The 20,441-nt window shown below is 37.5% G+C and overlaps 2 protein-coding genes across 4 annotated transcripts in view; one reads left to right on the top strand and one right to left on the bottom strand.

Moving 5' to 3' along the window:
• Positions 1–5,771, bottom strand: part of LOC129579260 (eukaryotic translation initiation factor 5B) — a 30,391-nt gene extending 24,620 nt beyond the window's left edge. Inside the window, exons 1-7 of the mRNA XM_055469134.1 lie at positions 5,330–5,771; positions 4,430–5,105; positions 4,080–4,364; positions 3,348–3,989; positions 3,045–3,263; positions 2,139–2,956; positions 1,928–2,060 (exon numbers count right to left, since the gene is read on the bottom strand). Coding sequence (XP_055325109.1) covers positions 1,928–2,060; positions 2,139–2,956; positions 3,045–3,263; positions 3,348–3,989; positions 4,080–4,364; positions 4,430–5,105; positions 5,330–5,364 — 2,808 coding nt within the window. The 5' untranslated portion in view covers positions 5,365–5,771. The remainder of the gene's footprint in view (positions 1–1,927; positions 2,061–2,138; positions 2,957–3,044; positions 3,264–3,347; positions 3,990–4,079; positions 4,365–4,429; positions 5,106–5,329) is intronic.
• A 1,635-nt stretch (positions 5,772–7,406) lies between these two features.
• On the top strand, positions 7,407–13,084 carry LOC129579137 (trithorax group protein osa-like). 3 transcript variants are annotated; one of them, XM_055468810.1, is made up of 4 exons: positions 7,407–7,571; positions 9,457–10,131; positions 10,649–11,008; positions 11,111–13,084. In XM_055468810.1, exons 2-4 carry the CDS (start codon positions 9,519–9,521, stop codon positions 11,494–11,496), a joined length of 1,359 nt encoding a protein of 452 aa, XP_055324785.1. In that variant the 5' UTR covers positions 7,407–7,571; positions 9,457–9,518; the 3' UTR covers positions 11,497–13,084. The 3 variants fall into 3 exon arrangements, with proteins under 3 accessions (XP_055324785.1, XP_055324783.1, XP_055324784.1); XM_055468808.1 differs by having other exon boundaries at positions 7,510–9,035; XM_055468809.1 differs by lacking the exon at positions 7,407–7,571 and adding an exon at positions 8,809–9,063.
• The last annotated feature ends 7,357 nt before the right edge of the window (positions 13,085–20,441 follow it).

Below are 20,441 nucleotides of genomic sequence, written 5' to 3' on the forward strand. Positions count from 1 at the left end.
TGTGTGTGTGTGTGTGTGTGTGTGTGTGTGTGTGTGTGTGTGTGTGTAAGGAAGCGGAGGCTCGACAAAAACTGGCACACGTTGGGCAATCCCAGCATGTATCTGGCAATTATTGTAGCCGGAACGTTTATTGAAATATTTTAATTATTTTATTTATGAGACCATGAATCCAATCGCAATTTTTTTTTTCATCTTCATCATCATCTGCTGCTGGCGATGCTTCTTCTTCTTCATTTTGCTTTCGCAAATGCGGTTTACGTGCTTATTGTTTCGAAGAAACCTGACTAACTAGGCAATGTGCATGTGCGCACATAGTTTTCTTCATAGATCGAAATGAAAACGTGAATCGTTTGCTGCTGACGATGCATCATGATAATCACAAGAATGGAAAAGAAAATAACAGGAAATGATATTTACGCATTTTGACTTGAATTGAATGGAGTGAAGATTCCAGATATACACACTCGCTCACTCAGCGTGAACATTCATGCATTTTGCCCGGTCGTTGTAGTTCGCCGTGGAAAACGACGATGACGACAGGCTGCTGCCACTGTCAACACCGCCACCGTAGCGTATGGGCCACAGCACGTAGTATAACTGCGCACATTTTATAGCATTTGTTGTGATGAGTGGAATCTTGTTAGATAGAATGGATGTAAATTTCCGGTCGTTACACCATGTACGCCGTATTATGTGCTAAACTACAGCGTTAGACCTTCTAACATCTCGACGGGCTAATTTGATTACGTAAGTGCAATCTCGTCACAAATAAGAATACCACGACAACAGTAACAACAACAACAAAGAAAATACGAATTTCAATTACAATCATCATTGCACTGCCATTGCCATTGATCCACCACCACTTCGCCACGACTGCCATCATCGTTTGCAGCAGCATGAGACTATGTCCAAAGAATGAGCCGAAACTATCGCATCTTGTGTGCTATCAGTTCTGTTGAAGAATCAAGAAACCAATTCATCGTCGTGTAAATAGTAGCGGAAGGAAGCACGGCTAAATGAATGGCCAAGAAACAATACTATTTGCAATGTTTTAACGAAACAAGCAACAACAACAGTAGCAGCAACGAAGAAAAAAACCGAAGCATTTTTTAAGTGGCATGTAATTTATACACATTAGTTTTGTGAGCATGAGCACGCTGCGATGACTTCTTCCGTTCCCATATTACAACACACGCGTTGTATATCGAAGATTCATTGAGTGCGAAACCAAGTATGCTAATGCCGAACAAACGAACGAACGAATGAACGTCTCGTAAATGCAATGTTCGATCTCAAAACAGTAACATGACTAGGAACGCGAACAATGTGTTCTTACGGTTGAATGCCGTGTCCATGCAGGATGAAAGAAAGAAAGCATCTGAGCGAACCGAGTCAAGCTGCACTCAGCCGAATTACTCACAAACAAACAGAAAAACAATTAAAATCATGAAGAATGGTGTAGAGAAGAGTAAAGAATTTCGATAGTGTTGTCTCTGTTGAGACAATCGTAATTCCATATCTTTTCACTGATTCAACTCGCATGTGAAACGGTCAATGATTATCGGGTATTTCATTCAATCGAATCCAATAGCAAACAAGAGATGCCGATGAATATGATGAAGAAAAAGAAGACGTTCTGGCAATTACGATGACGACGACGAGGACAAGACCAAAACTGAACTAAACTAGGTAATAAGCATAATTATTTTTTCATTTGAATAAATTTCAAGAGCGAAAATGTCGAAGTATTCGATATTATTCAAAATCGTCTTTCACGCCCAACAGCAGTCAACCAATTCAGTATGTTCAAGCTCATTAATTCTCATTTCAACGTTTCATCATTTTTCCCATATATATTGGCTATTTTCCGTATTTTACTTGTCAAAAATTTGATTCATATTCAAATTACTAATCGATAACGTACCGGTATTTTGGACGTTCTTAAGAATTCCAACAGAGCTTCTAATGAACCTAGTGTCGATGCTTGAACGTACACACCTTCCGAGCTCAATTTTATGTGACTAAGTGCTGACCGCAGCTCTTTGGCCACCTCCTCTCTGAAACGACCATGATAAATTGGTTATTGAAATTCGATTTGACATTTTCACAGTATTTTTTTTTCATCCAAAACTGACCTGCAAATATCGACTTCATCCGGTTTATGGGCAATGTATACATTAAGGCCAGCTATCGCTTTTTCTAATTCCTTAGCGGCAATTTTAACACCCTGTGCTCCTTTTATTTCTTTGTATTCCTTGTAGGCATTCTTCACACGAAGCTCTTTTAATGGTTCCGGCATCAGCAGTGAACGAATTTGCGTTGTGATCGGTCCATCTGTACCGGCCACCACCATTGTTTCACCCTCGCGCAGTTTACCATTGATCAGAATACAATCGATTGTCGTGCCCAAACCGGAGATAGCTTTTACTTCGAGAACAGTTGCCTGCAGCTCTTCGCTGTACATCAATCGTTTGGCCAACCATGTTTGACACGATTCAACAATTAAATACAGCAAGTTGCCCATACCTTCTCCGGTTATGGCAGACGTTGGCACCAAATTAATGTATGAACGTGGATCGGGATTTTCGTAGAATAGAGCCGCATTCAAACCTTGTTCGGCAAATTGTAAAATAACATCTTTTGTACGCTTTTCAAATTCATTTTGTGTATTGATCGCTTGACTCTTTAGGATATCTCGCACATCTTTCCGGTTAATGGTTTGCCAATCGTACAGACGATCAATTTTATTTAGCGCAACTAAAAATGGGGTTTTCATCGATTTCAAAATATTGATTGATTCTATGGTTTGTGGCTCTAAACCGTGCATTATATCAACAACTAAAATTGCAATATCACATAAAGACGATCCACGCGTTCGAAGATTACTGAACGATTCGTGACCGGGTGTATCAATAATCAGAAGACCAGGAAGTTTGTAGACCATATCGGCCGACTGAAAAATGTCAATGAGAATCGAATGAAATTGGGCTTAGTTTTAATTTCCAATTTTGATGGAATCAAATCGATTTCAATCCACTTACTCCTTTCACCACTTTACATTGTTCCTTAATCGCATCGACGGGCACATTTGTGGCACCGATCTGTTGAGTGATACCACCGGCTTCGGAATCTTGTACATGAGTGCGTCTTAACTTGTCGAGAATTTTTGTTTTACCCGTATCTACATGACCTAAAACACAAACCACGGCCGCCCGGAGATCTTCAAGGGTTTTCTTTTGTTCGGCTGCATGACGACGTTTCTAAAGCAAAGTGAGGAAAAAATTAAGACGCTCTTACATTATTTCATTCGGTTTTTTTCATATTTGAATGGAAAATCAACTTACCATAATGCGTTGCCAGGCTTTTTCCTTTTTAATTTCCGCCTCAGTTCTCGTATCCTCATCTTCAGATTCTTCATCATCGCTCCCATCGTCGCTTTCATCCGAATCCTCTGATTCGCTGTCCTCTGACGTTGCATCCTTGTTTGGAGCTTTGCTTGCGGTCGTTGGTGCCGATTTGGCAGGCTCTGGCTCGGTAACTTCAGACGATTCATCCTCTGAGCTCGATGCATCCCATGAATCTTTCACCTTTTCTTCTTCGCTTGGCTCAGGTGCAGTTTCCGTTTTTCCTTCCGATTGAGCGGACGCTTCATCGAATTTTTGTTCATCTTTTTCTTCGGAAGGTGTTTGATTAGCTTGCTGCTGGTTCTTCTTATTTGGACGAATTCGTGTTCCAGGCCGCGGTTTCTTGGCACCGGCCTCGGGCAATTCAATACCTTGTGCTCGCAACGATTCCAACATAGCTTGAGCACGGGCTTGATCTTGTTTTTGCTTTGTGGTCAACAATTTACCCTCTGCCTTAAGTCTTTCTTTGCGCTCCTTTTCTCTTTGCTTTTTCTTTTCCTTGCGTTCAGCCTCTAATCTCACTTTCTCTAAACGCAATCGTTCAATTTCTTCGTGTTGCCTCATCTTTTCTTCCGCTTCTCTCTAATGAAGACACAAATAAAATAGATTTTGCTTCATTAGTATTGGGATCTCAATAAACATAATTGATGAGCAACATGTGAGTTCACATACCTTTTGTCGTTCTTCTTCTTCTTTGATTTTTTGGAGACGTTCTTGCATTGCAGCAACCATAGCTTGGCTCGGTCCTTTCTTTTTCTTATCTTTTTCCTTGGTTTCTTCTTCCTTTTTATCGGCCTTGCCCTTCTTTTTCTTTTTCTTGTCGTCGGTGCCTTCGGTCGTTTCAACGGTCTCATTCGATGGTCCAGCTTCAACCTCTTCCGTCGGTGTGGCTTTCATTTCTTTTTCCTTTTTCTTCGGCTTTTCCTTTTTGGTCGGTGGTGCAGCGGCAGCAGTATCCTACAATGATTCAATTGGCTTTGTCAACTAAACTCGAATATCAAAATTTTCAGATTGAAATTTACCTCGTTCGTGGCATCGGTTTCAGTGGATTGTTGCTGTTGTTTTTCCTGTTGTTGTTTCAATTTTTGCCGTTCCTTTTTCTCCTTTTTCTTCTGAGCTGCACTCTTAGCCGCACTATCCTCGCCATCTTCGTTGTCATCCTGGGCCTCTGGCTGTTCTTGTTTCTTTTCAGCGGTCGGTGGTGGCTTTTCACCAGCATACTCTAATGCCAACTCAGCCAACATGGCATCGATGTCTTCATCGCTGTCATTGCGCTTTTTCTTTGCCTTCTTTCCTTTTTTGTTGCCCGCATTTTCACCTGCATTCGATTGGTTTTTCTTTTTGTTGGTCTTTGCAATCACCAAATCCTCATCGTCCGATTGTGGTTCCGGTTGTACGTTAATATCATCATCGTCGCTGTCATCGTCTAACAAAAGGCTGAAGCCAGGTTTTTTGCCACCTCCATCCATTTCAACGTCACTATCATTGGCGTTTTTCTTTTTATTACCTTTACCCTTTTTGACTGGTTCCTTTGCCTTTTTCGACGGTTTTGTTGTTGTTTCTTCGACCTCGCTTTCACTTTCACTTGTTGCTGCCTTGACTTTCTTATTCGGTTTCTTCTCTTTTGTCTTGGTCACCGTAACTTCTGGTTCCGAATCGCTGTCAGCAGCTAAATTCGTTTTTGACTCGTCCTCATTGCTAAAAAAAAATCGAAAAATTTCGTTCAGAGACCGAACTACAGAAAAAAAAACGTCGGATGTAAATAAATACAAGCACCGATCACATTCAATTCACTAGTACAGAAATTTGACACATCAACAATTACAACAGTCAAACTGCACACACTATATTAATTTGCCATCTGAATGTACACAACAATGCGATGTTTTGATGAATATGTTTTATAGTTTTGTTATACTTACATAATCTCCTTCTTTCCTTTCTTAGCTTTACCCATTTTTTTTTCACTTGAATTATGTTAAAATAAACAAAACAGAAATGCTGCGAAATGTAGAGCAAGTTAAAACAACTTTATAAGCTTATGTGATGATAAAAGAGCCACTTTGTATAAAATTTGCAAATGTGTTCGGAATGTGAGGTTATGGTATACACGGAATTATTTGACGTGACAGATATATAGAAAATTAGTCGCGAAGTTGGTCTCAACTCGATCTGGCGATGTTTTAATTCAAACGCTCAACAAATAACATAATATGTTGCAATTGAACCATTTACTCAATCATATGAAATGCAGCTCAATTCCATTGATTTTAATTATTTTCGACCTTGAAACCCAAACGAACTTGATTGATTCTATAACTATTTAATGAAACGAGACTTTGTCAAAGTTTACTTCGTTTAATCAGCGTTGTACAGCACACAAAAAAAACAGTATTCAAACATATGTGTGAACCGTCTCCACTTGATGTAAATGTTAAAGGCTTTTACATTTCTCATCGACTGAAACTGCAATACCAGAGCTTCGGCAACATTCAAATTGGATGTGAATGTGCTTTCGCATCGAAAGTTTTGACGAAACATTCAAAACATGCAGCACTACATCTTCATTGAAATATACTATCTACTAATACCATACTATCGCAATTCGAATTATTTGAATTGTTTTGATGCGCTATTTGCTATGTGCGCATTTGAATACCATTCAAGTTCACTTGAGTGAAAACCAACTATGTGGGCGCACCAATGAAGAATATTTCACGAAAATTGAAGCATTTAATTGAATCAAAGCCGATATCAATTTGAATAAATGCGAACGAAATCCATTTAATCTCAAATCGAATGTTGGTGAGATATGTTGAGGCATTCACTCTTCTCACACACAAAGCCGATCAATGCAAGCTCATTAATTACCATGTTATCATCCTATTATGTGCCAAAAATTTGAAATTGAGTTCAAATCAATTATTTGCCGTTTCGAATATTCGAAAATCACACTTGAAACTTATCGACCAGAGAGATAGATATCTACATCAGTTAAGGGTGTGCGTGCGCGCATACGTGGGCCGGCGGTTCATTCGATTTGTCTTTTCTTGCATCACACAGCAAAACTGTCGTAATGCCATCGAACTTTAGTTGCTTGCATCAGCAATTAGATTCCAATTTAGTCGATGAACGACTATGTTTTTCGATGCATTAAATCAATTTATGCGAGAGTGCAATGAAAAACCCACTACTCAATTCGGCATTTTCCGGAATTTGCACTTTTTCTGCACACCATTTTGGTGTGAATGCGCATTTCTTTTTTCCGTCATCATCTTCTTCTTCAACTTTTTTCCAAGTTTTTTCTTCTGTTCCATTGAACTGTTCACAGTTGGAAGGTGGCAAAAAAGTGCTAAAGTGCATTTTTATATGGGAATAAGGAAGAATTATACATTTGCCATATATAAATCATAGAAGTATATGAACGAAATCTATTGACCCAATGCAGAAAAACAGACAGAATCGATAGTAGATAACATAATAAGTGGAAAGTTTAAGTGATTATAATTATTAATTTCACGTGATTAAATTCATCGTGATATGTGCAAATCGCATAGCATGCACATGCACACACAAACCCATACATTGTGTCGCAAATGCGAGAACGATTATTAACCGGGATGGATGTGTGACATTATGCGTTCGAAAAAAAATGCTTTAATTGATTTTCCGTAATAAGATAATTTCACCATAATTGATTTACTATAGTAAACAATTTCGACATTTCAACGCGCCCAGAGAATTCAAACAAGCGAACATGAATATAACATGATGACTAATCAATTATCAATTAGTAGTTTCATGCGATCGATGCATTTGGTTAATCATAATAAAGCAAAAGAAATTTTCGTTGAACGTGTAAAAACGGGGAAATTTTCACAAATAATGCAAACCGTTTGCATGACTCGAGTTTTTTTTACTTTTCTATTTTGGCGTTGGTTTTCTTTTCGTTTTCGTTTTCGTTTCTTACTTGATTCTTATCGCCCTATATGTCATACGTAGAAATGAAATGTCGACAATGAGTCAACGTTGTGTTTTAACGTCAGAACAGCCGTCGTAACATTGAATAAATACGCACGAGTTGTGTGAACACCAAGCATTTAATGAATTAATTAAGTGAAACATAGTCATCGATATGTGTGTTGTTGTTCGAGAAGCAAAACAGTAATTTTGTATTAAAATTTCATCATATTAATTCAGTTATTAGTAGATTGTTTTCGATGGAATGCAGAGTTCATCAATATATAATAAATGATTCACGCTTATTTGATAATTCCATCGTAGTTCGGTGCAATTCGGTGCTTCATGTCTAGTAGCCAAAAACAAGAACAGAACAATTGAAATACCATACTTAGATTGCATTTTACGAATTATAACGACGATTCGCGAAGAGAGCTCCTTTTCGCCAGCCGGATCATTCTTTTTTCTTGGTGGCCCGGTTGCCGAGCAACAATTACTGTCATCGATTGGATAATAAATAAATTTGAATATCATTAAGTGATTCAGCAACAAAAATGGCGCAGAAATGGGATATTAAATACCATATTGAAAATTGTTAAATGACCATGTACAAACCGACCGAAGTTTAAATTGTAGATAAATACAACGAAATAATGTAATTTTTTGCTTGTGTATGTGGCAACAATGGTGTAGATTAAATTTATCGATAACACCTCATCGACTCATTTTTAATTGTTGTTCTACCTTTTATCATTTTGAAGCGAAAAAAAATATATGATAAAATCCACCTAAACAATACGTGTATTGTGACAGCGCAAAAAAAAAGATAAATCAGCAGACCAATTTTGAATTTTCAGTCGGCTGTGGAGGGGGGCCACGGATGCATGCCACATACATACACTATTTCTATACATAATCGACACCAAAAATGTCATACGGGCGCATGAGATGGAAAATACAAGCGATTGCCTCAGTCAAAATAGTGCAACGCATATCAATCATTTCCTAGTAGAAAAGTACATTTACAACGAACTAATGTATACACACACTTATGACCGACCATTTCGATGTACTAGTGAAATGTTTTCTTCAAGCCAACACACCATATGCATCTCTCTTTTACCCTATACCATGTTCTCTCTTCGTTTTTTTTTTCGTTGATATTGTTGCTTTCGTTCGTTGTTGTGGCACACCATTGCTTCGGATTGTCTGCTATTTTCTTCTATTTATCTCATTCGCAACTCGACGGTGATGTATGTGTGTGCAATATACGATTGTTTCTCTGTTACTACTCTCTACAACCGTTGCTGTTGCTGCTGCTGTTGCTGCTGCTGTTGCTTGTCTGTGCCTCACACAACAACAAAAACGCGCGGCAAATGAATGCTCGAACAAGCGTGAAGCTTCAACAAAAACATGAACAAATACTAGTCATATTCGTTAAAGTCTCTCTCTCTAGACATCAAAATTATTCGGTTTAAGTAGCGCAGTCAGTCCCAGTATACGAACGAGCGAAGATTCATTTTAGTTGACGACTATTTTAATTTAATTTTTCTTTTTCATTCGTATCATTTTTATTTTCTGTTCGGGAACAGCACCCGTACGAGTCTGTTAACTTTCAGTTATTGTTGTGTATCAGTATATCTGGTGTGCGAATAGTTAAACATACAGGTAGTGAGCCATTCGATAAAAGTCAAATGTGAATATTACACTTTTTTTTTTTCTCTCACTCTCTTTGAGTTGGCATAAAAATTAACGACCTTTTTCGGCATTGAGCTGTGTAATACCTTGTGTCGTTGAATTTTTTTTTTTCGATTTTTCTATTGTGTTTACTAATTTAGCTCAATATCAAGATAGTGTAAGAGTTGAGTTCACCAATTTTCTATGTAACCATTTAGTAGTTACGTATCGTGTATGCTGTTTGGCTTTTAGCCGTTCGAATCAGTGATTGTGAAAGTTGTTGTTCGCATTTTTTTTATCATCCGTTTTCATTGAATATTTATTATTGTTATGGTGGTTATAGTTGTAGCAGTTGGTATTGTTTGTTATAACTAATGTTGTGTGATCTTGTGATTTTTTCTTCCACCTTCAGATTTCAGTGCATATCGATAGTTTCAACTGTGTTGAGATAAACAATACACGCCGACCATCAAAATGAATGTTCGAAAATCAACAATCGTCTGGTCAGCCGCACTAATTGTGTTATTGAGTAATGTTAATGTTGACGCAGGAAAGAGTCCACGTCGCGGTGGCAACAAAGTGAAAACCCCGAACTACGATCATGTGGCGTTAACTCATGGTGTCTCACATAGCCATAAAAATACTCCTCATCAACAGCCCGCACAGCAACATCATCATCAGCCCGTGCAACATCAGCCCGTCCAACAACAACAAGCCCATCAACAATTTGCACCAAGTGCGCCGGCATTGCCCAATAATAATAACAACAACCATCCAGTTGGATGGAATATACCCTCACATAATACACCCGAACAAGTGAGAACGGCATCCAACACACATTCAGCTTTGCCATATCCGGCTCATCCACAAAATTCGCAGCATTCACCGCCTTACACACCAAATGCAAATACTGGCTTCAATGGACCACCTCCACCATATTCAGCTAATCCTGCAGTGAATTCACACGTTCCTGCAGGACCACCACCACCCTACTCACAACAAAACCCGAATGCTGGATTCCATGCGAATGATCCAACGGGACATCAACACCCACCAGCATACCAGCCAAATGGAGCCGCTTACCCAAGTAAGTTTCATTTCATCGAATTTATTGGAGGGCCTAAATGATTTAAATGATTTCAAATTAAATGAACATTATTGGGCAAACGAATATTGAGTCACTCTAGATTGGGAATCATTGAGATATTCAATCAGTCGATTGATATGTTTTAGTGACACATTTCTCGTACGTCCAACAAAAATAAAACACAATCCGATTAATTATTTATCCGCATGAAATATGTTGCAGGATTTCGCATGTAAATGCGCGCGCGCTTGCAAATGATCCAATTATACATAATCGTGCCAATAAACCAAGTACAGTATTCCTCCAGAGTATTGTCAATATGGCAATTTGCTTGCATTGCTAGATTCATGTCAACATTGTTTATTCAGTCTTCGTGCTTTGCTGTGTTTGTTTATCGATTTATTTATTTTTTTGCGTCGGCAAAGTGAATTTGGCTTAATTTCGCTGAAAATTTACTATATGAACAGTGTATATTCGATTTTAATGGTGAATTTTTCCACTTTTTCTATCGTAATAGTGCATAATGCAGGCGGAAACTATCCTCAACAGCCTTATAATGGTCATCCAGCTGGCGGATATCCACAACAAAGCTACGCTCCACAAGGTCAACAGGCACCGGTGATCAACAATTTCTATGGACAACCGCAAGCGGGAGTACCTCAACCATCGGGCGGCGGAGGTGGTGGATTCCTCCAAACATTGGCAGGTGCTGCAGCTGGAAGCATAGCTGGAAATGCGATTTATGGCGCATTGAAACCAGATAGCGAACACAAAACCGTTATCGTTCATGAAAATGCACCTGCACCAGCCGCTGCCCCGGCCGCTGCACCAGCTGCTCCAATTGCTCCAGTTGCTCCAGTTGCTCCAGTTGCTCCAGGTAAATGTTCAAAAATAAATATTTTTTTTACCTGATTGTATCAGCGAAGCGTCCAAATTCAATAACTTAACCATTTTCTTTTCTCACCTTTTTGAAAAATAGTAGCTGGAGGTGAAACGACCACAGTCGTGGCACCAGCCAATCCAGCCGTAGGTCAACCAGCTGTTCAACCTGTACCACCTCAGACTCAAACTGAAGTACGTAGTGGCGTAGGTGATACAGTCCCATTGGCTCCAATTGTACCGCTAGCTCCCTTACCAGAGCAAGCACCCAATGGAATCCCATTGGCTCCAATGCCCGATATCACCACAAATGTACCAAGCACAAACGCAACGAGTAGTATGGTACCCAACCAAACATTAATTTCGCCAACAACTGTGCCACTTGCACCATTCCCTGACCATCAAAAAGCGAGCGCCACCACATTTGCGATATTCAACATTTCAGTGTACACAGTAGTTTCAATTACTATCGCAAGCCTATTCTAGGCAAACTAAAAAAAAATCTCCAGTCATCTAAACCAATTTCACAGCATCCATAACTTTGCATATGTTTAAGTGTTTTAGCTCTTATTCAATTCTCAATCTGTTTCGCGTTTACTGCAGTATGATTTTCATAATCCATATTACTTTTCATGTTCATAGTGGCTATCGAATGAATTCCAACGACGAAACAGCAGAAAAGAAATCGCTTGGATTGTCAAGGATAAATCCATGCGATTTACTGGAGACATTTAATTAACGCCTTTTTTAATCGTCATATGTTTTTATTGTTTAGTTTCAAATCAACACCTCCTTCCTATTCCTGATACCAAACCGTAATAAATGCTAAATAACCGTTGATAATGTCATATTTAATGACAATTTCGAAGCAAATTCTATCGATTAAATTGAAAATCGATTGTGAAATGAGCACGATGCGAGCCATTTAAAATAGTTTGGAAGGCAATTTTCTAACTAATTGATACGATTGAGAAATGCTTTTGAATAACAACAACAACAACGAAACGAAATGCTGTTCGAATAGAATATATAAGTGTGTGTGGAGGTGTTGAATGACTTAATCTCACATTTTAACTGTAGAATACGCGTCACATCAAAGTTATGGTCTGAAGAAATTGAAAAAAAACGAAACATCACGAAAGAGAGAGAGAGAGAGAGAGAGAGAGAGAGAGAAAGAGAGAGAGAGAGAGAGAATAAAAGCAAATACGTCAATCACATAAACGAATTCAATGGATCCCATTATATGTAATATATATGTGTGCTTGCTCACTGAACTCAGCCACCCGATTCGATTCATACAGAGATGAATCGAATTGTTTCATGACAACAGAGTTTCCGTTTTTGTGTCATCAACAACTTTAATTTAATTTTCTCAGAATTCAAAAGGCACATGACTCAAAAAAGATACTAAGACAATATCCGATTTCTATTTCTTGAATCTTCCGGAATCGTCTCGAATTTTTTGCTCTTCTCAACCGAATATAATTAGTGTGAATTAAAAACCGAATAAACAAAACGGAACGGTTGTGAAATTTTAGCGATAGTGTAAATTGAGTAATTTTATATATGTACCGCCCCCCGATGTATCATCGTCACCTGAGATGATATGAATAGTATGTGTATGTTAGTTCAAAATCGAATCCTCTCTGTCGCATCACCCTCGTAGAGCAAGAGTTGGTATTTATTGCGCCGTAATTTTGCCGTTGTTCTTTGTTTTAGTTCAATAATGTGATACCGCCGATCTGTTGAGATTGCATTTCGCAGAACGGTTACCAGCCAGATAACCTGATGATATATAAATACACATCGATTCAAAATGAAATGTTGATGATTTTCGACCCGTCGGTTGTACTGCACTCAACTTGTTTTCGTTTTATTTTTTCTTTCAAAACAAAAGAATAACGTACAGATAATGAATGTCCAATTTTCTCCGTAGCAATAAGTAAATAAGAGAAAAAAAAAGAATTTAGATTGATTTTCTACTACCACTCAACAGCACGTGTGTAACAATAAATTGAAGGAAAAAAAAAACAGAAACAAAAAATTTAAAGAAAACTTTTGGAAACAAATCAAATTACGTGCATTTTTATTTCATACACTAACGGTTTTTGCTCATTTCAGAAATAGTTTCAGGCAATGCGATTAGTAGAAAATAATATAAACTATTAATAGCCAACTGCGATGAATGAGACACAGCTAAAGTAAATATTAAACAATCACCCATTGTTTGCAATTGTAATCTGACGCATGCGTCGTCATATTGTCATAAACAAATGGTTTTTGAATTCATCATACATTAATCAAAAATGATCAGAGCAGCAGCAACATTTCATTAAACATGACATAATGAACGCAAAAGTGTACAGCACACGTAGCGAACGCATCACTGAACGAAAATTTTCGACGTTCTAGAAGTGTATGGATGTTGAAAGCATTGGTGTTGTCTACTAATTGGTATATATATTTTGTGTGTGGCTTTAAAATTTCATGTGGCTGTGCCAAGATGTTGTGAGAAAGAGAAATCGTTGGTTTTGGGCAGAGTTATCACCTTGGACATACGGAACCGCAGCACGGAATTCAAGGTTTGTTGGATGTGCATCGTGTGGTCCAGAGCATTTGATGTGATCTTTTTATTTTCGATAATTCGTGCGAAACGCTTTCAAGAATGTTGAACTTCCGTCATGAATGTGAGACGATGTCATGCAAATTGAAACTAACGGCACAACGCCATGCGAATGAGTGTCACACAACACAAGTGATGCTAATGTGATGCAAACAATTTTTGATCAAGCTGTTTTTTTTTGCCGATCCGAGCCCAGCACAGAACACGGCCTAAGTGGCATCGAATATTCTCGAGAACATTTCTTAATGTGATATAATTCTTCATAATTTTATTTTTCTGGTGTGAATCATTCAATTGACTACTGTACGGTGAATTTGTATCACACATAATTTGCAATTTGGCATGTATATTCGTTTGGACAGCAATTTTCTAATTTAATCTGGTTAAGAAATGTTCTAATACGTGGAATCGGTTTCTACTGAAAATAGAACAAACAAGAAAAACAAAACAGCGATATACTTTTGTAAATAATTCACATAACTGTGGTAGCAAAGCTTTTTTTTATTGTATTCAAGTTGAAAATAACAACAAATGAAACAACGAAAAAAAAACTATATATATATATCTGTATCTATAGATTCATTGCAGATGAAAAAACTCTTTTCACTTGTATGGTGTGAGTGTTGTTGAAACTGAAATTAAGTTCAAACGAAGCATAACTCAAAAAATATACAAAAAAAAATAATATGAACAAAAGAATTTATCATATTTGCAGCTCAATCAGCACTGTACGATTCTCACATGGAAACATGAATTAGTGGAGTCGGTTGAAAAGAAGCTATTGTACAGAATATAGGTAAAGTAAATTGATTAATGCCTAGAATCTATTGTAACCTCTGAATATGTTAACCTCATTCCGAGGCATCTGATACCGTCATGAGCGAAGCATGAGAATTATATTTGTTGCATGCGTTGCTCGTTTATTTGGTTTTTTTCGTCTATCTCTCTTGATCAAATATTTGGCCGTTCGATCAATTTTTCCAGATTGAATCTCCACATGCACACACATTCACCTGATGATTTGCCAATATATAAATATACATTTTGTTTACCATTTTTCCACCTGTTTCAATTGTTTGTCGGACGAAATTCTTCCATTTGTTTTCTCAATGGTAGAAATTGCGCAACTGTTCAACCCACACGTAGTTGCTGGTGTATCGAGAGTGAAGATTTGACGCCATTCGGTTCTGAAAATGACTTGATTTGGGTAAACAAACCAGCCGAAACCATAAAAGCATCGAAGTTTTGAATAGTATCGTGTCTTTTGCCATGGCAGAATATGCCAAACCGAATGATGATACGAGAAAATTTCATCGGAAACTAGAAAGCCCAATTTCAAAATTCGAATGGAATATTTCGGTTTGCAAACTGGTTTCTCTAGTTCGCTTGACGTTCAGAGAAAGCAGTATTTTATGGTGGTATAGTTTCAATCAATATGGCACAAGCCAGAACCAAAATGTTTTATTAACATTTTTGAACGAATTCATGTGGCAATGTTGTTTTTTTTATTTGCATCATAGATAATAAAACATGTCAATAACCGATCTAGAGCATCATGTATTTGAATAGGAGGAAAACCGTGATACAGATGCACCAAAATATATTGAAGCGATCCAAAGAGTGATCAATAAATACATATCATGATTCATCTCTTTAACATTGACGTCGTTCGCTACATAAACATTTCGGCATAAATTACACATGCACAACAAGTGTTTTTGCGTCGGAGACTTGGCGTGGATAACATCAACAGCAATACACATACACACACACACATCAGCGATGCCTTGGTGCAGGCGTCAAAAACAACAACAACAACACAATCGCTCATTTCGACCTTTATGTTCAATATTTTTGCCGTGCTAAACTATATTCGCACTCTCACTAAATCTATCTTCGTTTGTATTCAATTACCGTGGGCGAGATCTGTGATGTGGATTTAAACACGCTGAATACCTGATGTTTAAGTGGTATTCAGACCTAGGGGAATATCCCGCTTAAATTATTTCAAATATTTCAAAAAAAAATCCAATTTATCTTTAAGAATCTGTCGTATGAAATATGGTGGATATTTGTGAATACGGCGGAATATTGTGGATTTTTGTGATTATGAATGATATTTAAATGTATTTATTTGGATTTAATGCGAAAAATCTCAAATATCTCCAAAATCCACAAAAATCTGATTTATTTATTCGAAATATTCGAAAATAAATCATACAATTGATGTTTATTTCAAATATCTCAAATATCTCACAAGATTCAGGAGCGTGATATTCCCCTAGATTCAGACGGCAAATTAAAATTGCAAAAACGATGGATTCGATTGAATTTGTAGCCGGTATTCGTATGAATTCAATGCGGTGGCATTGTGCTCTTCAATTAGTACAATTTGCATGCAACCCAGTTTGAACGGGTCTGAAATAATTCTATCTCATTGAATTGAAGAATTTTTTTTTCAAAACCAATTGTGTATCTTTCGAAAAACCGTCATCTCACATAAATGTATATTTATATGTGTTCGGTTGAAAAACTATGACAAAAGCAGAGAATAGAATAGAATTACTCGTTACTTGAATGCACGCATACATGTTATTTGAACAAACATACAAACATAACTGTTGTAATGAAATAACCGTTTCAAATGACGGACAAAAGAAGAAACAGACACACAAACACAATTATTGATCCGATTGAGTGGTGGCATTGATAATGACAACTCATTATATACACTGCACCCGAATGAAACTTTGCAAATAAGTAACTCAGAAATCAGATATTTGATCTTTACATGTACATGAGTCGATAAACATGTAACAATATCCTCACATCCCGTCAATGCGCCAAATGAGATCTATTTGCAACACAGACAATTATTTGAATTTATCAAACGTCAAGCGACATGGGACAAAGTGACGATGTAGCCGAAACGATATATATTCGAAAGCAGCCTATCGATGCACCAAATTGATAAATTATATTTTTGGTCAATCCCCAAAAGAATTAAACCGAATTGAGTGCGAGAGAAATAAAAAAAAACAGCTTTAACTCGTCCATTCTATTAATTGTTGCCAACAAACTAATTATTTATGTGCAAAAAAGCGACTGAAAAAGGAAAAAGGAAAGAGAAAGAGAGAGAGAGAGAGAGAGAGAGAGAGAGAGAGAGAGAGAGTTGAAGCTAAAGCCAGGAACCGAATGGTTTGCCTATAGGCAGGCGTTTTTTTATTAAACAAATTGATACTTTTTCAGAACAATTACGAACCGATAGCGTAAGCCTCTCAAGAGGTTAAAATATGAGGCATTTATCACATTTCATAATTAAATTGATCGAAAATAAAACGGAACGAACGTAAGAAAAAAAACGCATGTGGTCAATGTAACGAGTTTAAAACAAATGAAACACAAATTAACGTTAATAGCTCGAAAATGATGTTTAATTGTAGCACACGATTTTTCGATTTGATACCATGATGCATCATATGACACATAACAAAAATGGCACCAGCACAAATATATAGAACAAAAACCAAACAACACCACCAGAATGGCTTGAGATGGATGTTTTTATTTGGATCAAACACTTACGATTATAAACAAAAACAAACTGCAGATTGCAATGCCAAGCGAAATCGCAAATTATTCGAATAATTTTCGAGAACAAAGCCAACACACACATAGCACGAAAATGGGAATAATGAAAAATAGCACCAAGCATATTCATCCGGGAGCAGAAAACATACAGAGAGAGAGAGAGAGAGAGAGAGAGAGAGAGAAAGAGAGAGAGAAACACGAAGTACAAAAATAGCAAGAGAGTTGGGAAAAAACGAGTTGCCAAACAATTTGAACGAGATTGTAAAAATCACAGACGTATACAATGAGCAACACACCACCGAAACATTGCCATTGCAATCTTTCGCACAACATGTGCACGGCAAACACAAATAGAAAAGAGAACGCATGTGAAAGGGTGAGTTCCAAACTCGGCCCAACATACACACACACACACACACATTGATGCCATTGCAAATATTCTTTTCGCAATGGAAATTTACTGAACTAAATTCGGCGAAAACAAAACTCAAACTTAGTGAAGCGTGAGTAAATTATATTGCCAAAAACAAAACTATTTCTCCATTTGTACACACTCATACACGGTCGCGCGCGCGCGTGTGTGTGTGTGTGTGTGTGCCTGTGCACATCAGGCCCGATTTTAGAGGTTTTTCTTCTCGTAAAAAACCATTGGTGATTCAGGATTTTATAACTGCATGAACTTTTCGTGAAGCACGTTTTTTCGCTGCTGCTGCTACTGCTTCTTTGGTCCGACAACTACGTTCATAATTCAATCAATCATCGGTTCGAGAGTGGGACCTTTTACATGTTCGCAACAATGCATCTCGGTGATGCTAAGCCCGAAACAAATACACAATGAAACGAATGCGGTTGCACAAATATGAAAGCATTTTTGACATAAGTGCTCAATGAACTGGATTTCAAACTCTCTCATGCCCCTTTTGCACACACACAAACACACACAAAGGCGAAATATATGTGATCGTGTATAAGTAAGCTATCATGGGAAGACCATTGCAAAAAAAGTAGCAATGCAACCACAATGGAACTTCATGGAACTTTAATTCACATTTTTCCAAACTATGCGTCAGACTTAGCCGGAAAACTATGCAACCAAGGACGAGAGAAAAAAAAAACGAAATGAAAAACAAATGACCATGCTTAACACACAGTCGAATGAAACAATGTTTACGTATATTTTTGGTAATGGTGAAATGTTGATCGAATCACACAGCGCCTAGAATATTCTAAAAAGCTCCCGGCCACTGGCCATAAATTGGAATGCCATCCAAATGCAGCCCAACATTTACCCATACTGTTGATAAATTTTGGTGTCTGATGCGACATGCTATATATGTAATATTCAGGATAAAACCTTTTCCTCACTTCTCTCTCCCCCACATGTCCATTAGCAAACGAGATGTTTCTCTCGCAAATTTCCTATTCCTACTCATTGTGGTCCGAATTTTAAGAAAATAATCACAACTTAATGCCGCTTGATAAATTTTCGAATTTGATGGTCCTTTTCTTATCTCAATTTTGGTCTTCTTATATGTATATATTATTTTTTCTCGGTTTTCTTGCGTTTGAGCTGAATAAGAATAGACAAATTGTTGGTTTTAATTACAGTAGCATGCCTGAGAAATGAGCTCACGTTTGTTCCGATAACAGACAGAAACTTTCAAATAATTCATATCGGCCAAGTTTCTCCATAAATATTACGTGATCAAGCTCATTTCTAATATTTTATTGTTTATTCGGAAGCTACTGAAGCATATTTGAAGTGCGTCAACGTATTTTTCCCTTCCTTTTGTTCAACTTTAATTTCGGTTTAAAAATGAAAAATTTCGGTATAAAACTTTTACGACACAACGCAAAAGTTGTTCATGCGGTGAAATTTTTTCCATTGATGTACTTTTCGTAGACGTCTTTGAAAATAAAAATGCGATTTAATGGGCTTTAATGGTCTGTAATGAGACATTTCGTGTGTGTGTGTGTGTGTTTGTGTATGCATATCACACTAAACCGTTTCACCGGAACCAATTTAATGAAAAATGCTGCCCACAACGCGACCTATCTAAAAAATCTAAATTATAAATCGGGCGCCGGTATCGATTTTGTGTGTGTTGTGGAGCCAACAGTAATTACTTGTCAATAATAACCCGAAATCCAATCAGATATTATCGTTACTCATTTCACATTGAAAATTGAAGCGAAAATTTAATTTTAATAAACGTCTCAAAAACACAAAATGAAGATAATATCTGCTGTCCATAAATTTTTGGGGTTGAGATAGAAAGAGATGGAACGCGCGCGTGAGTGAGCGAACGAACGAACGAATGATCGTAATTTATGCATTTGTGCTTCGTGGTCGTAGTCGCATTCGCATGAGCGCGCACCAGTTAACCAATGCACCAATGTTCAATCACACAATGTAAAAAATGTAATTTAGTTTGCCTGTGGACACAAGAGTGTGAGAGCAGAGATTTGGCCAGAGAATTAGCACGTATTAAAAGAAAAACACACATAGACTAGGCTTTGAAACTGTTGCATGAGTCATGCTTGTATGTGATGTGATGTGATGGTGCAAAAATATGTATTTACATACACATGAAAAAGCTTTTGCGACATATTATGACATTGCGGCTTTGTTGGCGCTCATGTAAATTTTTGCACAAAGCGTGCGCTTCGTCTCCCTCTCCCTCTCTCTCTCTCTTTTGCTCACTCACTCACTATCTCTATACCTCCATCCCTCTTGTCCAACGAAATAAATAATGACCGAGTCCTCGGAATGGTTTTAGATAAACATTGGGCCAAAATTGAGAAATAGATGGAATTGTTAGTTGTGAAAATCATCCGACAGAAGAATAGATAATGATAAATCTCGTTTAATGTGTGGCTTTATACAATGCGAAACCAGAGAAACCGGTCAGCGTCTGCTACTTCTACTACAGCTTCTGTTCGACATTTTGGGACGATTCAAAGGAGCATAAATATCGTCCAATGTGTACATGTGTATGTCATGATGATTATTCGGGCGAGTCAACAATATACTGACCATTTCGATGTACTATTCTCCACAAAAAGGATACCATTAAAAGTTAAAGATGCTGCTAGCCCACACAGACAGAAAGAAAAGGAGTGAAAGACCGGGAGGAACAGCGATAGAGAGAATAAGAGAAAATCCAATTGCGATCACTGTCCATTTCCCAATGACAGCATTGAAGGCTCACTAGGA

The sequence above is a fragment of the Sitodiplosis mosellana genome, unplaced genomic scaffold (assembly GCF_009176505.1).
Source record: "Sitodiplosis mosellana isolate CC-2019 unplaced genomic scaffold, AAFC_SMos_1.0 Smas_scaffold_6226, whole genome shotgun sequence".
In the NCBI taxonomy this organism is placed as follows: Eukaryota; Metazoa; Arthropoda; class Insecta; order Diptera; family Cecidomyiidae; genus Sitodiplosis; species Sitodiplosis mosellana.

Bases quoted from the DNA above. Each gene is read 5' to 3' on its own strand.
- LOC129579137 (XM_055468810.1), top strand. From the start codon at position 9,519: ATGAATGTTCGAAAATCAACAATCGTCTGGTCAGCCGCACTAATTGTG. The intron at 10,132-10,648 runs GTAAGTTTCATT...CTATCGTAATAG, and splicing joins AAATGGAGCCGCTTACCCAA to TGCATAATGCAGGCGGAAAC. The intron at 11,009-11,110 runs GTAAATGTTCAA...TTTGAAAAATAG, and splicing joins AGTTGCTCCAGTTGCTCCAG to TAGCTGGAGGTGAAACGACC.